This window comes from Zootoca vivipara, chromosome 6 (assembly GCF_963506605.1).
Source record: "Zootoca vivipara chromosome 6, rZooViv1.1, whole genome shotgun sequence".
NCBI lineage: Eukaryota > Metazoa > Chordata > Lepidosauria > Squamata > Lacertidae > Zootoca > Zootoca vivipara.
This window is the reverse complement of record NC_083281.1, coordinates 21759362-21780732: the sequence shown is the minus strand read 5'-3', so window position 1 is coordinate 21780732 and position 21371 is coordinate 21759362. Positions and strand designations below refer to the sequence as shown.

The 21371-nt window shown below is 44.4% G+C and overlaps 1 protein-coding gene across 1 annotated transcript; it reads left to right on the top strand.

The window, feature by feature from the left end:
- Positions 1-4054: 4054 nt before the first annotated feature.
- On the top strand, positions 4055-20172 carry CD79A (CD79a molecule). The gene is made up of 5 exons (XM_035117591.2): positions 4055-4197; positions 9608-10075; positions 15476-15594; positions 17391-17459; positions 18624-20172. The coding sequence occupies exons 1-5, from the start codon at positions 4143-4145 to the stop codon at positions 18744-18746; spliced, it is 834 nt and encodes a 277-aa protein (XP_034973482.2). The 5' UTR covers positions 4055-4142; the 3' UTR covers positions 18747-20172.
- Positions 20173-21371: the final 1199 nt, after the last annotated feature.

Here is a 21371-nt window from a genome sequence, read left to right as displayed (position 1 = left end):
TATCTAAAACCATTCTATGGAAATACATTTGTGCCCAAATGTTGATTCCTACCTCCCATGTTTAATAACAAAGAATCAAATTATTTTGGCCATAGTGTGTCGTGAATTGAATGTAAATTCAAAGTGTTGTGTATCAGTTTGAAATTTTAGGTCTTCTTTTTCAGATGGTGTTGGATTCATTTATCTTTCTCTGTTATTTCAAGAGTTGTTGAATCACACGTGGAAGAGAGAGAAAAGATATTTAAAAAGCCATAAATAGTGGTGTGGGCAATTTTCCTGGCAGACGATTCTGGAATGCTTTTTTTGTATGTGATAGGGCTCATCTTCCTTAGCATTTTGATATATGATATGCTTTCGTTGCAATAAAGTGAGATTAAACCATAGACAGGGTCTTCTATTGTGCAGAATGCAGTTTTAGTAGTGGTGGGTTCCCTCTGCTGGTGAAATGTGGACATTACACAGTCTGATCAAGTTTCATCCTAAACCCTAGAATTATATGTACTTGTAGAATTGGAAGGGACCCCAAGGGTCATCTAGTCCAACCCCCTGCAATGCAGGAATCACAGCTAAAGAATCTCTGACAGACAGCCATTCAACCTGTGTTTAAAAGTGGATTCATCTGGCAGCCAACCCCTGTGAGCCACCCACCTGTCAATTACCTGGCATCACACTGACATCAGATGATCTATTTTTCTCTGCACTGCTTGAAATAAAACCAGGCAGGCCAAAGGCGCAATTCAAAAAGTAGCAACAATCAGCTGATCATTGAGTCTCAAAAACCCCAGGCACTGTATCCTGCAAGCCACAACAGCCAGCTGATTGTCGAAGTTCACAAAGCCCTGTCCGGCACTTTGCAGGATTTGACAGTCGGCTGATGGTCAGGGTTTGCAAAGCCCAGAATTCAGCTGAACAGCAATGCCTGAAAACTCCTTTCCAGCAGAGCCCTGCCTTTTCCTGCCCTACACCTGACACCAGGTGGGTGTGGCTTGGCCAAAATGGTCTTGTGGGCCAGACAGGTTGGCATTGTAGGCCTAAGGCTTCCCACTGCTGGTGTAAAGGAACAATCTGTATGGGCTGTTGTACAAGGGGAAGTTCCTCTGTGTAGTCGTGGTGGCGGTGAGGGGTATAATCCCTATAGGTTGTGTCAAACTAAGCTTTACATAGAATAGTCCCATTGAAATTAATGGAGCTAACTTTGTCATATAATCACAGACTTGTAGAGTTGGAAGGAACCCTGATGTAGTCCTCTTGTCTGGTGTATTTTTAGGAATTTTAGCAGGTGAAGATTGGAAACAAATTAAAATGGGCAGGCTGTTAATTATTTAGTTTTGCAGCTGCCATGAATATAGCTTCTGCTGTTTCCCTTTTAACTGATAAATCAGGGTTTCTATTTTGTCTCTTTGGGGTGTGGCCTTTAAAATCGTTGCTAGCATAGATTGCCAGAAGTGCTGTGTTTCATATTTCAGCTTTCAAAAAGAGTCCAGCCTCTGTGTCTTGCCTCTAGCCCAGGGGTTCCCAAGCTTCCCCCTGCCCTTCCCTGGACTACTTGAAAACTGCTAAGGGTTAATGATATTTCTTCCTGCTGTAGCTGTAATAATGTGCTGTGCTTTCTTTTTTCTTATATACTGTATTTTATTGTATTAAAAATTGAGTTTTCTAGTATTCATATTGTTATGTGGCAAAATACAACAGAAAGCACAAAAGCAGCAATGGAAATATAATTAAAAGTCAATATGAATATTCAGTACAATGGACCGTGCCAGCTGGCGGAAGCACATGGAGGATTGGTGGTCTGTGGACCATAGTTTGGGTACCACTGCTCTAGTATACAAGAACGTAGATGTCATTTAAAAAAAAATTCAATACTTTACCCTGAAATTAAAATAACAGTCCAGGAAGAGATAGAAAGTACAACAAAATAACAGCAAGGGACAAAACAAAAACTATACAAGATCAAAACACACACCTAGGTTCACAGCCATTGACACGTAAAGTATATGCCCAGGAGGGGACACAATAAATTAATAATAATAATAATAATAATTTATTATATTTATTTATTTATCTATTTATACCCCACCCATCTGGCTGGGTTTCCCCAGCCACTCTTGGTGGCTTCCAACAGAATATTAAAATACAATAATATATTAAACATTAAAAGCTTCCCTAAACAGGGCTGCCTTCAGATGTCTCCTAAAAGTCAGATAGTTGTTTATTTCCTTGACATCTGATAGGAGGGCGTTCCACAGAGCGGGCGCCACTACCGAGAAGGCCCTCTGCCTGGTTCCCTGTAACCTCACTTCTTGCAGTGAGGGAACTGCCAGAAGGCCCTCGGCGCTGGACCTCAGTGTCCGGGCAGAACGATGGGGGTGGAGACACTCCTTCAGGTATACAGGGCCGAGGGGGTTTAGGAATTTAAAGGTCAGCACCAACACTTTGAATTGTGCTCAGAAACGTACTGGGAGCCAATGTAGGTCTTTCAGGACCGGTGTTATATGGTCTCAGCGGCCGCTCCCAGTCACCAGTCTAGCTGCCACATTCTGGATGAATTGTAGTTTCTGGGTCACCTTCAAAGGTAGGGATGAAGTAGCTTCCTAATCCCACCTCTGCCCAAATATGGACTCTCCGGGATGTGTACCAGATTGATCCAGTTCTCACAAAGGTGAAGCTCTTTTGTTGAAAGGCAAGAGCTAGGACTTTAGTATACCAGTCTGTTCAAGTTCTCATCATTTGGGGGCGGCAGGGTAAGGGACAGGCACCCAGGTCCCAGATTAATATTCTTTATTACATTCATCCATTGCTTTCCATGAAAAGAGGTCGCTTGCAAATCCACAAAATGCAAAACAACCTTGAAAATCTGTTTTTCTCTTTGACATCCGGTGAGAGGGCATTCCACTGTCCACATGGTGGGTGCCGCTACCGAGAAAGCCCTCTGCCTGGTTCCCTGTAACATGGCTTCTCGCAGCGAGGGAACCACCAGAAGGCCCTCGGCACTGGACCTCAGTGTCTGGGCAGAACAATGGGGGTGGAGACGCTCCTTCAGGTATACTGGACCGAGGCCGTTTAGGGCTTTAAAGGTCAGCATCAACACTTTGAATTGTGCTCGGAAACGTCCTGGGAGCCAATGTAGGTCTTTCAAGACCGGTATTATGTGGTCTCGGCGGCCGCTCCCTGTCACCAGTCTGGATTAGTTGTAGTTTCTGGGTCACCTTCAAAGGTAGTCCCACATAGAGTGCATTGCAGTAGTCTAAGCGAGAGATAACTAGAGCATGCACCACTCTGGCGAAACAGATATTGCAACAAAAACCGTCCTGATATTAAACAAATGAATACCAGATAAAGCCATATTTCATTGGGACTTGCCAGTCATGGTATACTTGTCATATAAATAACAAATATAAATAACAAATGGCGGCAAAGTCCTTAGGTTTAGCTGCCCCTAAGATATCCGTAATTTATGAGTCAATTTTTTCAGGAAGAAAGATAAACATTACTTTATTAAACAGAATACTGTATTTAAAATAAAATTTGGGGGCTCCTTCGAGCAGCTACCAACAGAAAAATTATAAGCAGTCTGTATTTGACATATCAAAAGTTGATAAAAGGCACAACCTGTGGTATAAAGGCACTGGTACACCTATCGTTTCATAAATGTCCCTCATCGCCTCTTCCCAAGATTTATGCACATATTTACATGACCCCCACATGTGCCAATACATTTCTTTTTCGTTACATCCCCTCCAATGCAAAGGCTAACCAACCCCAGTTAGATTTGTTCTTGTGTTCTGATGCCCTTACAGAAGAAGAGGGGCACCAATAAATTGCCGCCTCTGCTCTCCGCAGAATCACAAGACACGCTGCTACACCCTCCTAATTAAAAATACATTTCTAGTGAAAACTGAAGCTTCAGTGCACAGCCAGAAAATAAAAGCGGGGGGGGGGGCTCATAAGTTGAGTTGGGTGGAGCTAGGAAGCAACCAGCCACATCTCCTGGTGTCTGCTGAAAAGAGGGTGGGGGTGGGGAATAAGCCTGTGAGCAAAAACAACAGCAAGTCCGTCAGACTCAGCCGCAAGTTGCATGCAGGTCTAGGACCGCCGTGGCTAAGAACAAGTGGCTCCGAGGAAGTGATAAAAATAGCAGGATGAAAGGTGGTCCAAATCAGCTGTATTTCGTGGTTCTGCTGGGTCTCTATACAGGTAAGCACTCACTGGAGACCTTTTGGGCTGGTGGTTCTTAGCAGGTTTGGAGATCTTTGGAACTGGGTTGGCATAGGGAGGTCAATAGTACAGGGCTTTGGTAGCACTCTGATATGCAGCAGGTGAATTTTTTCCTCCTCGCCAGGGGTGCAGGAAAATCACCTGATTCATTTGTGCCAGCTTGCTGTTCAAAGCAGAGGTCAGGGGCACTAAAGGTATCTGTAGGCTGGAAGATTAGACGGTGCCTCCTTCTGCATGTTTTACTCAGAAGCAGAGGTGGGCAGTTTTGTTTCTCATTTTTCCTGTCTTCAGTTCAGTTCTCTACATGAAAATTCACCAGACCTCATGAAAGTCCATCAGTGTTTTAGTGCAAATTTCTCCTAGTGTACGTATTTTTGTAGGCAATTTTGCCTCGTATACACATGTTTTGCAAAGCTATTTTCACAAATATTATGCACTTTACATGTTATTTTCAGTAATATGCGCATTTTTATGCACCTTTGCATGCATTTTTGTACACATTGCTTAGCTGCAGAGCTGCACTGCAACATTCGGAGAGGTGTGACTTTTGAAGGCTGGCTGTTTCGGTTTACATATTGTTTCTGAAAGTGTGAATTAGGTAGGTTTGCCTTAAAGTGCAGATTGAATTTTAAAATCCGTCTCAAATGTTAATAATGAGGGAGAGAAATGTACCTCACAGAGAGGTCACTCCTCAAATGGGGAACCACTACTGAAAAGGCCCTGCCTTGAACCTGATGATGCCAAAGGTTGTAGAGCAAAGCTTCATCAGAGGCCAATTTTAGTAGAGAGGCTGTAAATTTAAAAATAAATTTAAAGATTAAAAATTTAGGTAGGTAGCCGTGTTGGTCTGACACAGTACAATAAATAAAAATAAAATTGTCCAGCAGCACCTTAGAACCTAACTAAGTTTGTTCTGGGTCTGCATGCACACGAAAGCGTATACCCAGAACAAACTTAGTTGGTCTCTAAGGTGCTACTGGACCATTTTTAAATATATTTTAATTAAAAAAATAATTTAAGAAAATATTAAATATGAACAACCAGCAAAATATGTTTTAGTCAGCTGACAACCTTAAAATATAACCCACCATGTTTTCTTTGGATAGAGGGGCCCTTATTCATAGAATAGGATGGTGGTTCTTTGTTTTGAAACGCTTTTGATTGACTGACTTTTGGTATATTCACCAATGTCACTTATAGTTTTTTTTTCCATCAATAAAAGGATCCATTGTTCAGTTGTCCTGTACCACCATTGGGGTCAAGTGGGCTCAAATTAAAGTAGATGGGGTGGGGACATGAATAACTTCCAATCTTATGCATGCCTACTCATCGGTAAGCCCTATTAAGTTCAATTGAGCTTGCTCCTAAGTAAGTGGGTAAGAAGAGCCGGCTGGGTCACGCCAGTAGTGTGTCTGCTAGCATCCTGTTCTGAGAATCACCAACCAGATGCCCTTGAGAAGCCTACAAGTGAGACCTGTGCCAAACATTACTCTCCCTTTCCTACAGTTTCCAAAAAGGGGTATTCCAAAGCATACTGCAGTCAACAGTGGAGGCGAGGCATAGCCAGCTAGGTTGGTAGCTGTAGACAGCCTTCTCCCTGTCTAACCCAAGCTGTCCAAGAGAGAGAGCCCATCTGAAATCCTGGAGAATTGTAAACCAGAAGCCTGGAGTCTTCCAGATGTTACTGAATCTCAATGCCCATCAGCCCCACCCAGTACAGCCAATAGCCAAAGGTTCCCCACACCTGGTGTGAGACAAAACTGAGCTAAATAGACCAATGGTCTGACCCCCATTCACACCAGACATGGACAGCACTGCGATGCCACTTTAAACAGTCATGGCTTCTCCCAAAGAATTCTGGGAGCTGTCATGAGATAAGGGTGCTATTCCCCTCCCAGATCTACAATTCTCAGAACTGTAGCTCTGTGAGAGGACTCTCAGCACCCTTAACAAACTCCAGCTCCCGGAATTCATTGTGAGGAGCCATGCCTGTGGTACAATAGTGCTTTCAATGTATACAGACCCTCCAACTGTTCCTCTTTTCCAGGGGTATTCCTGGATTTCCAGAAGCCGTACCCATTTTCTGACTTGATCCTGGAATGCCCCGCTTTTCCTTAGGACATCCCTATTTTCATCAGGGAAATGTTGGAGGGTATGTGTCTGTTCCTAACAGGGGTGTCTTAAGGTTATCTGGCGCCATGGTGCAGGGATCCCTCAGGCGCCCCCGCACCCCCCACTTTTCCCTCCGGGCGGGCAGCACCTCTCCCTTGTGTCCCTCTGCAGCCCACCTCGCTCCCCCCCCCACCGCCATGGCACACCTTCTGCTTCTTGCAGGTGGGCAGCCGGAGGGGGTAGTCCGACGGGGGGGGGGAATGCTCCCAGCTGTGGTCCGCCTCTGCCTGCTCGGGCGAAGTGGCTGCGCGGCGCTGCTGTCCAGGGAGCCCTGGCTGCCACGCCGACGGGAGGTTCACGGCCAGCTTCCCCGCAACGGTGCCTGTAGCCCAAGAAGAGGCGGGCGAGGACGGCACTGCCAGCGGGGCTTGAGGCGGCTCCTCCGGCAGGGAGGAGGCTCCGGGCATAGCGCAGCATGGCAGAGGCGCCCTCCAGAACTTGCCACCGTGGCACCTTGCACCAGTAGCCTCTATGGCTAAGACGCCCCCGGTTCCTAACTCCTTTTTGTGGGCTAGCAGCTTTTTGTATGCTAACCTGTCTTACAAACCTCCTGCCCATTTTTGTCGGACTCTGCCAGACCCAAAGATCCTGATTTTAAGAAGACACCATTTTTGCCCTCTCCTATTCCATGCTACATGGGACTTCAAGCCCCACCTCCCACTTCCTTCCCGGTAATCACAGCCTATTTTAGAATGATCCCCAGGAGAGGAAGAGCCTGTCATATAAGGTTCCACCCCACCCTACAAGGCCCACTTACCTGCAAAGTTCCCTTTTTGAAAATAAAATAAAAACTTATCTTCTGTTTCCTGTCAACAGGGGCAGGAAAAGGGAACTAAAACCAGCATGGTACCCTTGAGAGATGGCTGGGGAGGGGGTGGCATCGTGAAGTGGAGATGTGGTTCAGTGAAAGGGAAGGAACAGGGGAGAGAAAATTACACAGCTTGTTACTGGAACAGCAATTCAAAATGGGGGTGGGTGGTTGAGTGCCGTCCCCCCCCCCATTTTTGTTCTTAACAAACCCAGTAGCTTGGATGCCATACAGAAATTCAGCAGGTGACCACGTCACATCAGGAAAATGGTCACCTGCCAAATATCTAGGCTTCTGTAAAAACGCAGGGGGGATTTTCCTGTCAGTGACAAGCTTTTCCATGACATCCGGGCAAAAGTCTGATCTGCTAAAATTATAATAGATTTTACATGATGTCCTTCATGTAACCACCATTAAATTAAAGTTTGCATTAATATGTGTATTCTGCTTTTCTGGTAGCAATGCTGAGCTCAAATCAGCTAATGATGGCAATGATGATGAAGAAATAATAATTAAAAATTAGCAAACTTTACAATAAAAAATGTAATCCCGTATAAATAAGGCAAAAATTAGCAAATTCTATACAAACTCATAATGATTCAATGATAGCTCTTACCATCAGGTAGGTAGCATAGCCGTGTTGATCTGATGCAGTCGAAATATATATATATAATAAAAAATAAAAGTCCAGTAGCACCTTAGAGACCAACTAAGTTTGTTCTGGGTATAAGCTTTTGTGTGCGTGCACACTTCTTCAGATACACTGAAACCAGCCCTTAGCAGTTATTTTTCTTTTTCTTATTATTAACACTATAACAGTACTGTACAGAACAATCCATTCCTCATCTCATAGAGACAAGGGGAGTCTAAAGTAAAATAAACAAAACAAAACAAAAACATTAACTGGTCAGTACAACCCACTAAGAAGTACTAAAATTCAAGCCCACAATGTTCAAAGCAAGCATAAAGTTTTGTATGCTGCAGAGATATAACAAAACAACAACAAACAAACAAACAATTTATACCCCGCCCATCTCAGCTTCCAACAAAATATTAAAATACAGTAGTCCATCAAACATTAAAAGCTTCCCTAAGCAGGGCTGACTTAAGGTGTCTTCTAAAAGTCTGGTAGTTGTTTTTCTTTTTGACATCTGGTGGGAGGGAGTTCCACAGGGCAGGTGCCACTACCGAGAAGGCCCTCTGCCTGGTTCCCTGTAACTTGGCTTCTCGCAGTGAGGGAACCACCAGAAGGCCCTCAGCGCTGGACCTCAGTGTCTTTGTAGTCCATCTTTGCTTGTATAAGAAACAAAACAGTGTCAATCTGACTCAAATGGATCTTCAAATTTCATTCCTTTAGCCCAGGGGTCGGCAAGGTTTACCTCGCCTGGGCCAGTTCACTCCAGCGGAGATCCCTCCATGGGCCAGATTGAGTGTGTCCGCCCACAATTTCTGACATCTGCATCTGCACAGATGTGATTTCTGGCGCTGCAGAAGCGAGTCCCCACGCCGTGCTGTGCCGGTTTAGTGCAGCGCGCAGGGACTCGCCAAGCGGGCAGCTCAGTTTGGGGGCGGCTTGTGGGCTGGTTAAATGACCCCCGTGGGCCGCTTGTGGCCCATGGGCCTTAGGTTGCCTACCCCTGCTTTAGCCAAACATAGATTTTTAAATTAATTTTTCCACCAAAGCATCTGGCCAAACCGTCTTATAAGTGAGCCTTTTGGGTTTGCTGATCAGAAGGTTGGTGGTTCAAATCCACATGATGGGGTGAGCTCCCGTTGCTCTGTCCAAGCTCCTGCCAACTTAGCAATTCGAAAGCATGCCAGTGCAAGTATATTAATATTTACCGCTGCGGCAGGAAGGTAAACAGTGTTTCCGTGTGCTTTGGTTTCCATCACAGTGTTCCGTTGCGTCAGAAGTGGTTTAGTCATGCTGGCCACATGACTCAGAAAGCTGTCTGTGGACAAACGGCGGCTCTCTCAGCCTGAAAGCAAGATGAGCGCCACAACCCCATAGTCACCTTTGACTGGACCTAACCGTCCAGGGGTCCTTTACCTTTACCTTACCTTTACCAGTTAGCTAACATGGCATCCTCTAGGAGGTCCTTCGAATAATGAGCAACAGCTGGCTGGGCAGCTGGAAGAAGAGGTTTTAAGTGACAATCCCCATTATTCTCAAACATGTTTAACAGGACTAATGACTGCTGTCCAGTCATTTTAGTAATTTCTGAAAAGATCAGTCCAAAAAAGATAAATATCCCAGGCCTTTAAAACTTCTAAAATATTTCATAGGAGGGAGAGAGGAAAACCACTGCCCTAAATAAAACAAAAGGAGACTTCCACATAAAAAGAAAGAGAATATGGCTCCTTCTACAGCTTGTAGACATCAAAAGTTCTCTCTTCTCCCTTCTCCAGGTTACGCTTGTGGGAACCAGACCACAGTTGGCAAGTCCATTTCACCATCAGACACATTAAATGCCAGCAGCTCCGGAACAACAGATTCCACTCTGTCTCCTACAACTGAGAAAGAACGCCCTAAAAGTGTCCCCCTGCCTACACCATTGGGCTATGTGTCCATGACGGTGGAGCCTGGACGCCCCTCTTACATAACCACCGAAGGGTCTTCTGCCACTCTAGAGTGCAGGTTCAAGGCCCCCAGTGGGGCCAAAGTCATTTGGAAAAAGAGTAGCTCCTCCAACTGCAGTGAAAACTTTGCTGTCAATGAGACTGACGGCCTGAAGATCACGGAAGACATTTCTCAAGGGTTGTCAACGCTCCGCTTCCATTCAGTCCAAAGGGAAGACACAGCCATGTACTATTGCTGTGTTTCTGCTCCATCGGTCGGCCGCCGCCAGTCTTGTGGCACATTCCTCTGGGTCCGGAGTGAGTATGAACCTTGTGCCTCCATAGGGTTGGGGTGGTATCTGTAAAGCCGGGGTGGGTAAGTCATGGCGCACTTCATCATGACCAAAAATACCCACACACCTTCCCTTGTGTGGCAATTAGGCTTAGTATTTAGTGAGAGAATCCCCCACATACAATGCTTATTGCCATGCCTTGGGGGGGGGGGTGCAATTCTCATTGGAACTGCAGTTGGAGAAAGAAGAGGTAACTCTTTCCTCCCTGAATTCTGTGATCTTAACTAAAATCACTCCCCACCACCACCAAAAATGGGCAACAATTAGACTTAGGGGGAAAGTGCCCATTGGTGCCAATGGGATTTCTACACACAGAAGTGTGCATGCACACAAAAGCTCATACCAATGACAAACTTAGTTGGTCTCTAAGGTGCTACTGGAATGAATTTTTTTACTGGTATTTTGTTTCGGCTACGTCAGACCAACACGGCTACCTACCAGTAACACACACACACACACACACACACACACACACACACACACACATGCAAGCTGTCTCGGGATCAGCAGGCAAGCTGAGGGAAGGCTGTATAGGCTGCTTCAGAAGTTACATTTACCTGTTAGTTTGGGGTTTGTTTGTTTGTTTGTTTGTTTAAAAAATTGCCTTAGGAAAAATAATTTGTAATTGGCCAATGCATATCAGAAGAGAATATAAGATGACTACACTCTAAAACTTTTCTAGGAGCTACTTTGCAAAAAATAATAATCTCATTATAGATCTGAAATAAATACAATCTGAAAATCAGAAATATATCAGGGTGTTCACTGTTGTTTTATGTTTAATTTTCAACATTGGCCTTGAAATGTTTAGTTTTCAACATTGGCGCAGTTCAGCAGCAGGATCGGCGGCAGCGGGATCCTGCATTCAGAGGAGGGGGGGGAAAGGAGAGTGCTTCTGAGCATGCGGGGCACCTTAAAAGACCACCACATTAGTGCCGCTTGGCAGAGCGGGCGCTAAGAAGCTTGCCCTCTTGTGCGCTGTTCCCTGGGAGCAAGTCCCATTGAACTCAGCAGCTCCTGCTGCTGCCGCCGGCGGCCCCCTCGCCCAGCAGGCATCGCACTCTGGCTCCTCCCCCACCCCGCCATGCGCGCTTCCTCCCTTCCCTCCCATGCCTTGGCCCCGCCCCGCTTAGGTTTGCACCCGCAGGTTATTTTTGGTGCAGCAGCAGGATCAGCAGCAGCGGGGGAGTCTCCAGAGGCAGGCGGCGGAGAAGCACAGCCCAGCGGAGCGCGAATTCGGCATTCCCGCCCGCCGCGCCCTCCAGCTTCCCGTCGCGCTCTCTGGTTCCCCACCGTGCTTGGCCTTGCCAGAGGGCGCGACGGGGAGCTGGAGGGAGGGCGCAGCGCGGTGGGCGGGAAGGCTGAACTCGCGCTCCGCCGGGCTGTGCTCCGCCTCTGCCCACCAGCCCCGCTGGCAGCGCCGCTCTCGTGCACCGGCCCTGCTTCTAGGGGGCCAGCTGCCCTCTCCTGCCCCGCGCTCGGTACGCCCATGCCTTGAAATGTTGTTTTATATCTGATTCTGAATCCTGACACTTGGAAAACCATTGAGGATGCAAGACTTGGACTGGGGTTTCAATACCTTGCTGGGTGATAACTTCTTTTGGCAAGTTTCTGTCTTTTCAGCGTAACCTAACTTGTAGGTGTGAGGATAAAATGAGAGACAGCCCCCTGCATACTCAACTCAGAGCTCCATGGTGAAATAATAGGATTATGGAAACTATATAAATAAAACAAATCTGACTATTGAAACCTGTGAATAGCGACTTGGGCATAAGGACCACTGTGTTCAATGAGCTTCCTCTGAATTATGTAAGATTGCAGCCTTGGGTTGAGAGATATTTCTTTGAGAGCCACCTTGAGTCCCACAAGGGAAAAAGGTGGGGTATACATAAATTATTAGTATTGGTATTATTAGTACTAGTGGGGTGGTCTTTTTAAAAATGAAAATTTTAAGTCTTGCTGATAAGAGTCTGAGGAAGTAGTGAAAACTATAATTTGCTGTGTTCAGTCTTAATGCTGTCCTTTAAAAATCCTTCAGCACCCAGATTTGGGAGAGTTGGAGGGAAGGGGGGTGGTTAGGAGATGATGAATTCAAATGTTTGCTAGAACGTATCAGATACGAGAAGTTTCTTGGCATATCCCTTTCCCCCCTCCCCCCCCAAAAGAGGTTTCAACTCTGATCTTGTATTAATAGTCATTACAGTGGTACCTCAGGTTACAGGTTACAGACACTTCAGGTTACAGACTCCGCTAACCCAGAAATAATAGTACTTCGAGTTATGAACTTTGCTTCAGGATGAGAACAGAAATTGCGAGTTATGAACTTTTCTTCAGGATGAGAACAGAAATTGTGTGGCGGCGGCGGCAGCAGCGGGAGGCCCCTTTAGCTAAAGTGGCACCTCAGGTTAAGAACAGTTTCAGGTTAAGAACAGACCTCCAGAATGAATTAAGTTCTTAACCCGAGGTACCACTGTATATTGTTCTTTGGCCATTTCCTGACCACCTTCCTTCAAATCACCATTTGGAAAATATCAGAAGCTTAAATCAGACAGTCATGAAAGACATAATCAGGTTCAAGAGGAAGAGGAGGAGGACGGTGGTGCTGGCAAACTGCCAGAGTCAGCTGCAGAGTTTTAGGCAGGGAGTCTTTCTCAGTCCTATATGGAAACGCCAGGGATGCAGATGCCTTGTCACTGAGCTACAGCTGTTTCCCATTGTCTACAGCGGAGTTCCCCAAACTTGGGTCTCCGGCTGTTTTTGGACTACAGTTCCCATCATCCCTGACCGCTGGTCCTGCTAGCTAAGGATGATGGGAGTTGTAGCTCAACAGCACCTGGAGACCCAAGTTTTGGAAACCCTGGTAGAGCAGCAGACTTCACAGCCCACCTTTCAGTCATCGGATTCTTATCTCATTATGCATGATCTAGCTTTATTTTGTGCCTCAGCCCTTGCTTCCCCCCCCCCCCGCAGGACCAATTGCAGTCATCAGCAGTCGTTAACAGCCATCAACAGGTTCACCACTCCTATCAGCCCATCACCCATTCCCACCCACCCACCCACCCCCCACCCTCTGAATATACATAAGGGTCTGGTTGATTCTGTTTCAGTGTATCTGACGAAGTGTGCATGAACACGAAAGCTCATACCAAAATAATAACTTAGTTGGTCTTTAAGGTGCTACTGAAGGAATTTTTTTTTATTTTGCTTCAACTCAGAGCAACACGGCTACCTACCTGTAACCTTTCAGTCAAACAGACATTTGGGGACCCATTTCTTATTTATTTATTTATTTATTTATTGCCATGTATTTGTATGGTGTTGCTGCCACAGTCCATCTCTGATCTAGTCTCAACCCACCAGTTGAAGACCAGTGGTCTAGATCCAGCAAACAACCCTGTGGGGCAAAATTGTGGTTGCTACAATGTTAGGGAGTCATCCCCCTTTCCCCTGTAAGTGATGGCAGGTTAAATGCTGATCATCATTTTACCAAGTGGTCATTTTCCATGTTGGGTGTTTAATGTGTGCACACATTTGGATGAAAAAGACTCCCAGAGCAATAAAAGCAAGACAGCTCCTACCCTCAGGGTTATAATTTAGATATGACACAAAAGACAAATGGATGAGGCAACAGGAGGAAAATAGCACTCAAGACGGGAGTTCTTAGTTCCTGCTGTGGTGGAAAACCTCAAAGAGAGGAGAAACCAAGAAATGCCAGTCTCTCAGCTGTGTTGATGGAGTGAGTTTCTTCTCTTCCACCTTCTGATGAAACAGCTGCTGGCAGGTGACACTTGATAACATCTCAACACTAGGCATAGGCCAATATAAGTTTCAGTTTCTTATTTTTTCTAGTCTTTAAGTTCTGCCCTCCACATTTCCACATTTTAGAAAAAGGCCTCATGAATTTCACCAGTGTTTTGGTGCATTTTTCTTCCAATATGCACATTTTATGTGCAGTTTTTCCATTTTTGCAAAGTCATTTTCTGGCGTATACTGCATCTTTGTCATTATACAAGCATTTTTATGCACACGTTATCTTAGTAGATGCATTTTTAAAACATTGCTTGGCTGGAAAACGACATTGTAGAATTCAGAGAGGTGCATTTTTTCTCTTCCACTCTCTCTCTGCTGTAGCCTGCCAAATGGTGAAGACAATATGATTATTTCCCTGCTTCCCCAGATTTCTGCTTAGGTGTGTTCAGATTTTCCTCATCACTTGGCAGGGGGAATACAAGTTAACCACTTGCAAAGTTACCACTTGGTTAAATAAATACCTGGTGCCAGATGTAGAAGGAAAAGAACGTGGGGTTGTATTTAACGAAGTTCTACACAGAATAGTCTCAATGAAATTAATGGACCTAAGTTAGTCATCCCCATTAATTTCAGTGGGTGTGCTCTGAGTAGCTGCACTCATGGGTTATAGTGAAGCAGCTTAGTTTTTCAGACTGCGGATTTTCTAGGGGCCTAAGCCAGGCTGGTAATATCTATACAGGGCTCCTGCATTGAATTCTTAAAGTTAATGGTTCTTCCAGAGAGATGGGAGTGTAGCTAGAGTGCCAGGTAGAAGCTAAGAGGGAATAGGGACCGATACAGGTGAGTTCTGGGTTATGAGAATATTGATATTGTTTATCTTCCTGTCTTCTTCCAAGGAGCCCCGCCAACATTTTATCATTACAACAACTTTGTACGTGGGTTTCATTGAGAAGTAAACTAGGTGTTACCACTAGCATTGTTCCTAGATGCCCAGTGAGTTATAAGCCAGACCAGAATTCATACTCCTGCCAGACAGCATCTCGATCAGGGTTTTTGTAAATATGCTCCACGACCTTGTTTTGCCAATCAGAACTTTCATTTCCTTTCTGAAATTGCTGCTGGCCTGTGAAATGACGTATTGTCAGCACAACACAACATTTAACCTGAAGCTTCAAAATGAGGGAAAGTTTTTTGCAGAGTGTGTGAAGGGGCACAGAAGCACCCACGAAAACAAATTATCTTAAGGAGAAATCCAGGAAGTTGGTTTGGCACTGTAATGTACAAACAGAGCCATTGGTGGAGAAGCAGCGCTGCATCCATCGGTGCCAATTTCATGGTGATTTCCTGCCCAAAATCAGTGCCACTGTTGATGTAGCTTCTCTGCCAGTGGCAGAGGTGACAGGGCAGGCAGGGTGCCCGCAGGGGTGCCACCTTGGAGGCTTCCGTTGCCATTTGTAAATCAATACAAACAAAAGCACTTAATACAATAATCCCTGGGGTGCATATTTTTCTTTGCATACTTGTAGTTTTACCTGGGATTGCAAGAGAGTGATAAAATAGTTAGGGATGCTGTGGGGTTTCTGGATCAAACACTCTCCTGCTTGCTGTCTTCTAGGGCCTCGACCAGCCTCTTTCCTGAATATGACGGAAGGCGTCAAAAATAAGATCATCACAGCTGAGGGTTTCCTGCTACTCATCTGTGCCATTGGTCCTGGTCTTTTTTTGCTCTTCAGGGTGAGCTGTTATTTCCCTCTGCCTAGTCTTTGTAGGCATGTGCAGACACAGAGAGAGCATGGTGCATAATGAATCTGTCAGCCTACAGTTTCCAGTCACCAGATCTTGTTCTGCTTTCCCCCCCTATTTTTAAAGAGTAGATTGTTACCCCAAAGAGGCAAACTGTCCTTTTATCAGCATGTACACCAGCAACAGGCACAGCATCTAGATAATAGCCTAATACAAGAGTTTCCTCCAAATAGCACTTCACTGGAATCACATGGGTCAGTTATAGCAAAGTATCAAGGGTATTGTCTGAGAATAATAATTGGATGGCTCTGAAATACAAAATGCTGTTTGCTGTGTTCCTTTAGTAAAAGGCTTGTGTGACGTGTTTATCACATCGATATCCCACTTCTCCACTGTCATGAAACTTAATGAAGCACACAGAGGGGTCTCAGATAGGTTCCCATCCAGGCACTGACAAGAACAAGATGACTGTGTCATGCACCTTTAGATCATGCCCTGGTCCCTGGTACTTATCTGAGACCTCCTGTTATAGCTACACAGCTAACTGAAGACTAATTCACATAAGCTAGAATTGTCCATCTATAAATGCAGTGTGAACCACAACTGGGCATTTGGTGAAGTGGCCTGTTGATTCCTCTGTCACACACAGCTCTGCAGGATGTAGGTTTTCACCCGTACACCCCAATCATGCATGACAGAGAGCTCATGCAAGTACTTTTCCATATGGCCAGACAGAATGTCGTAATGCGTGTTCAGTTTTATCATGCGCTGATCAGCTGAGGACCATTTTTTGTTTGTATGAAGTGGCCCTTAAACGAAAATTGATTTAATTGTTATGCTCTTCTGTGATCAACTCGTTAGTTACCATTAACTGTGACCAATGTATTGAGAACCTATGAAATCTAAGCAGTAACTGGCTACCAAGATTATGAGCCTCTCAATACTGGTAATTGTCATTTAGCAAGAAGTGGTAATCAGCAACTCACTATAACTCACCTCTCGCTTCCTCAAAGAATCCAAACTCTGAATGGGGGAAGGACAGTTAAACTGGTTTAAGGTTAAATCCACAACATACTTAAAAATAAAATAAAAATAAAGCCATTATTGTACCATTTTAACAGTCATGGCTTCCCTCAAAGAATCCTGGGAACTGTAGATTGTTAACAGTGTTGGGAATTGCAGCTCTGTGAGGGGTCTCCTAACAACTATTGGCACCCTTAATTACAGTTCCCAGGAGTCTTTGAGAGAAGCCATGGCTGTTAAAGTGACAGAAGGGTGCTTTAAATGTGTGGTATGTGTGTGGCCTCTCCTTCATGGATCACTGCCTTGTCGTGGTGAAGGGGTTTGAATAACTGGGAGAAGCTATGAGCTATGCCATGCAGGGTCACCCAAGATGGACAGGTCATAGTGGAGAGTTTTGACCAAACGTGATCCACCTGGAGCAGGAACTGGCAAGCCACGCCTGAGTTTGTGGCCTAAAAGCATGCAAAATGCACCAAAAACTGATGCAGCTAAGCAAAGATCCTCAGCAGTGCCATGTCCAATTTGGTGGAGCCCAGGAAGCCCAGCCACTCAGAGAAAAAGCACATACATAGAGGATATGTCTCCATTATCTCATTCTTATGTTTGCACACTTAGAGGGCAGATGAACAGACAGCATCACTGAGGAGCAGCTCGAGAATGGCATTGGGCTCACGACTGGGCTCCAGGCTTTGGCAGGGCCCAATTATGCCTTCCCTGATGTACCACACTTGTTTCCATAGTGTTTTGCTTCTCTTTGTTTGCAGAAGAGATGGGAAAATGAGCGCCTTTTACAAGCCAAGAAGAAGGCTTATGAAGAGGAGAACATATATGAGGTAATTCCGGGAGACTTTTGTGCATGGGTGTGGAAAAGGGAAGGGCAGCTGCCCCCCCCCCATGAAATATAAATGTTAATAAAAATTCTGGCTATGCCCATGCTTCTGTGCAGCAGATGTGGGAAAATCCCAAAGCTGAAGGAGACGGACACCATGGGGTATTCATGATACTGGAAATAGAAAGCCCGGCCAGTATTCTGCAGCAGCATAATCTAACACCGGACAAAGAAACCTATTCATGCATAATATATATACCGTATATATATATACATTTTATTTCATAAAATTTATACATCACTTGATTGTAAAAACAAAAAAAAAAACCTCAAAGCGGTTTACAAAGAGATAAAACAGTGAAATCAAGGGGGGGAAATTACAACCTGACTTTAAAGCAGGCTTCCTCAAACTCAGCCCTCCAGATGTTTTTGGCCTACAATTCCCATGATCCCTAGCTAGGAGGACCAGTGGTCAGGGATGATGGGAATTGTAGTCTCAAAACATCTGGAGGGCCGAGTTTGAGGAAACCTACTTTTAAGCATACAAAAGTTAAAATGCTAAAACAGATTTAAATCACCTCAAAGTTCTAAGCTTCTGGGCCGACTTGTCTTAACAGAAATGTTTTTAGCAGATACTGGAAAGAGTACAGTGAAGTCATGCGTTTGATCTCAATAGGCAGGAAGTTCCAAAGTATAGGCACTGCCTACGGATTTAGGAGTGAGGATCCCTGCCAAAGATCAGTGAATTAAAAAATGAGAACGCTTAAATTCCAGTAGGAAGGAAAGTAGTCAGAAGCTTAAATATTTGTTATTTTTATGTATTTTATTTTATATGCTTATGTACATTTTCCTGTTGCTCAAGATGAGTACATCACATTACTGTGAAAGTATGTTTTGCCATTATCCTAAAAACACCAGACCCACTCTGCCCTTTCCTGTGGTGAGGCCTGTGGAAAAAGAAGAGTGCTCCCCTTCAGTTCAATCCCAATATCCTACTAAGTGGGATTTACTTCGTTATAAACTTGTTTAGGGTTGCAGCCAAAGGGTTGTATCAAGTTAGAGCAGACCCTTTGAAACGAATGCACCTAAGTTTGTCATGATCATTGTTTTTGTCATTTTATATCAGTATTGATGCTTACAGACTTATCTTTGATTTTCCCCTTCCTAGGGACTGAATCTGGATGACTGTTCCATGTACGAGGACATTTCACGGGGGCTGCAGGCCACCTACCAGGACATAGGGAACGTGAAAGTGATTGATCTGCAGCTGGAGAAGCCAGAGAAACCGTGATAGAAAAGGACTTTGCTTTGCATTCACTTTCCAGGCACATAGTATAAACAGACCTTTTTGAATCCTGAATATTCTCCCTCACTTCATCCTGCTGAGGAGAATTGTGGGCAGGGGTGGAAGGATTCTATATTCTCCTGTCTCCAGGATATTTACACTTGTATCAGGTTTACAGTAAGAGGGCTGAGAAGAACTTTTTGATTCTGCTTTGTGAAAGATCTGGTTTTGGCAGGAGGGTAAACAAAATATTCTGACAAGTACCAACTTTTATCTTCACTTGACATCTTCCTAGTCACTTTTCCATTCTTGGTCTTGTTGGAAAGAGATGCTTCCCTCCCTTTTTCTAGGAAAATTTGTTCCAAGATGTAAAGAACACATCAGTGATATTCACCAAATGGTGCACAACTGAGAAGCTTATAGGATTAATTCATTTAGAACTTCTACCTGCTCCTACTTTCCCATCTGAAATTGGGGTTTAAGAGATACCTATTTATAGCGCAGCTGATTTGGAAGCATTCTCAATGTCTTCAGTTCAAATGTATATATATATTTCCCATTGTTGAATGCTGAAGGAAATTGGGCTATAGGTTTGCAGCAAAATCCAGCTGTATATGGTGCTGATTGGACAATGCTTCAAGACACACATGAACAAGAAAGAAATATTATCTAGACTGCCTCAATCACAGGATAGGATAAAAAAAACTGAGAGCTTATCCAACATTTGCTTTGGTAGAAGCCAGGAAAAAGACTGAAATCCTATCATGGGTGAAAAACCTATGCAACTTTTTTTTCAATATTATATATGTCTCCATCTTTGATCTGCTACTTGTATGCCTTTCCTACTCTTGTATAGGAAAAAGTTTTAACATTGTTAAATATTGTAGGATTATTATTTTTTTGATAGATTGTACTATGACCCTCCCCTGCTTTCTTCAAAGACCAAAAGAGAGATGGAGAGAGCTAATGAGACTTGGGCCTGACTTGTGGCTAAAAGTACAGCAACAGGGTTAACCAATGTGATACTCTCCAGATGTTTTGGACTATAATTCTCATTATCCCCAGTATACTATTGTCTTATGTTGGCTGGATTGATGGGAGTTATAGTCCAAAAACATATGGAGGGCACTATGTTGGGTATCTCTTGCTTAGGAAAACCAATGAGTTTTAGGTTTTCATGGAGACAATGATAAAAATAACCAGACATTTCACAGTTATTTCCCTAAAGTAATAGGCTGGCCCTCTCTTCTTTCCATGACATACAAAGGTTGCCAAAGGTGGGTGAATCGAAACAGTGCCCAGGGAACTGCGTAGCTGAGGCAGGCTCTTCACCCCCTGATAATATTCTTGATCCAAGCCCTAGCATGGGAGACAGTTTGTAATCCTATTTCGATTTAATCACAGACTAAATTTCTTATTTTTTCATGTTTTGTCATCTGGGATGTTAATAAAATAAATGTTTCACTATTATGAAATGATATTGTTTTGAAACAACATGTTTCATTTATTTAGAAAATGTCCTACTTACTTTATATTCAAAATAACATCAAAGTGATATATTCTATTATTCACTTATGAGAACAACTTATTTCTAACCCTAACCTCATGATAAAAGGGTTAGTTTGGATCAGTACTTTTGTAATACTGAGCAGTACAGGAAAGTCAGACCTGACTTGATGCTTTTGTCTGATCAGATTCCATACAGTACACATTTTCACACCACAAGAAGCCAGCTGGCCACCTTTTGCACAAGGAAACATGCATTGGCTATCTGCATGATGTATGGTTTTATATACCATATTTTTCCATGTATAGGATGCCCCCTATTTTGTGGGACTCCAAATTAAGAAAATGGGAAGGTGCGGTGAGAAAGGCATGGAGCGGAGAGGTATCTTCGATTGCCGCAGCTAACTGGAGCAGCAGTGCCTTTCCTGTGGTTGAAATCTGCACTGGGGGAGGGGGGAAGAGAAAGTCATTTCATGCACAGACATCTGCATGGCATTTCCCAACTAACTCCTCCTGAAGCTACTTTTTTCCTTGAAGGTAAAGGGGCCCCTGACCATCAGGTCCAGTCGTGTCCGACTCTGAAGTTGCAGCGCTCATCTCGCTGTATAGGCCAAGGGAGCCGGCGTTTGTCCGCAGACAGCTTCCGGGTCATGTGGCCAGCATGACAAAGCTGCTTCTGGCGAACCAGAGCAGCGCACGGAAACGCCATTTACCTTCTCGCCGGAGTGGTCCCTATTTATCTACTTGCACTTTGATGTGCTTTCGAACTGCTACCGGTAGGTGGGCAGGAGCTGGGACCGAGCAACGGGAGCTCACCCCGTTGCAGGGATTCGAACCGCCGACCTTCTGATCAGCAAGCCCTAGACTCTGTGGTTTAACCCACAGCGCCACCTGGGTCCCTTACTTTTTTCCTTGCAAGGTTCCAAATAATATATTTTGCAAGTTTAACAGGCACCCCTGAAGGAGAGTGACTTGAGGGAAAGCTGTGGAAGAAAAGAAAAGCTAAATAAATAATTAGGCATCTTACTCCCTTCCTGCTTCCATTTCTGGCTGTTTCCCTCACAAAACTACTTTGGCTAGAAGAAGCAGGCATCACATTTAATAATGTGTTTACATACAGTGTGT

Excerpts from the sequence above, each read along its gene's own strand:
- CD79A (XM_035117591.2), top strand. The coding sequence starts at position 4,143 with ATGAAAGGTGGTCCAAATCAGCTGTATTTCGTGGTTCTGCTGGGTCTC. Across the intron at positions 10,076-15,475 it reads CACATTCCTCTGGGTCCGGA|GGCCTCGACCAGCCTCTTTC; the intron begins GTGAGTATGAAC and ends GCTGTCTTCTAG. Across the intron at positions 17,460-18,623 it reads AAGAGGAGAACATATATGAG|GGACTGAATCTGGATGACTG; the intron begins GTAATTCCGGGA and ends TCCCCTTCCTAG.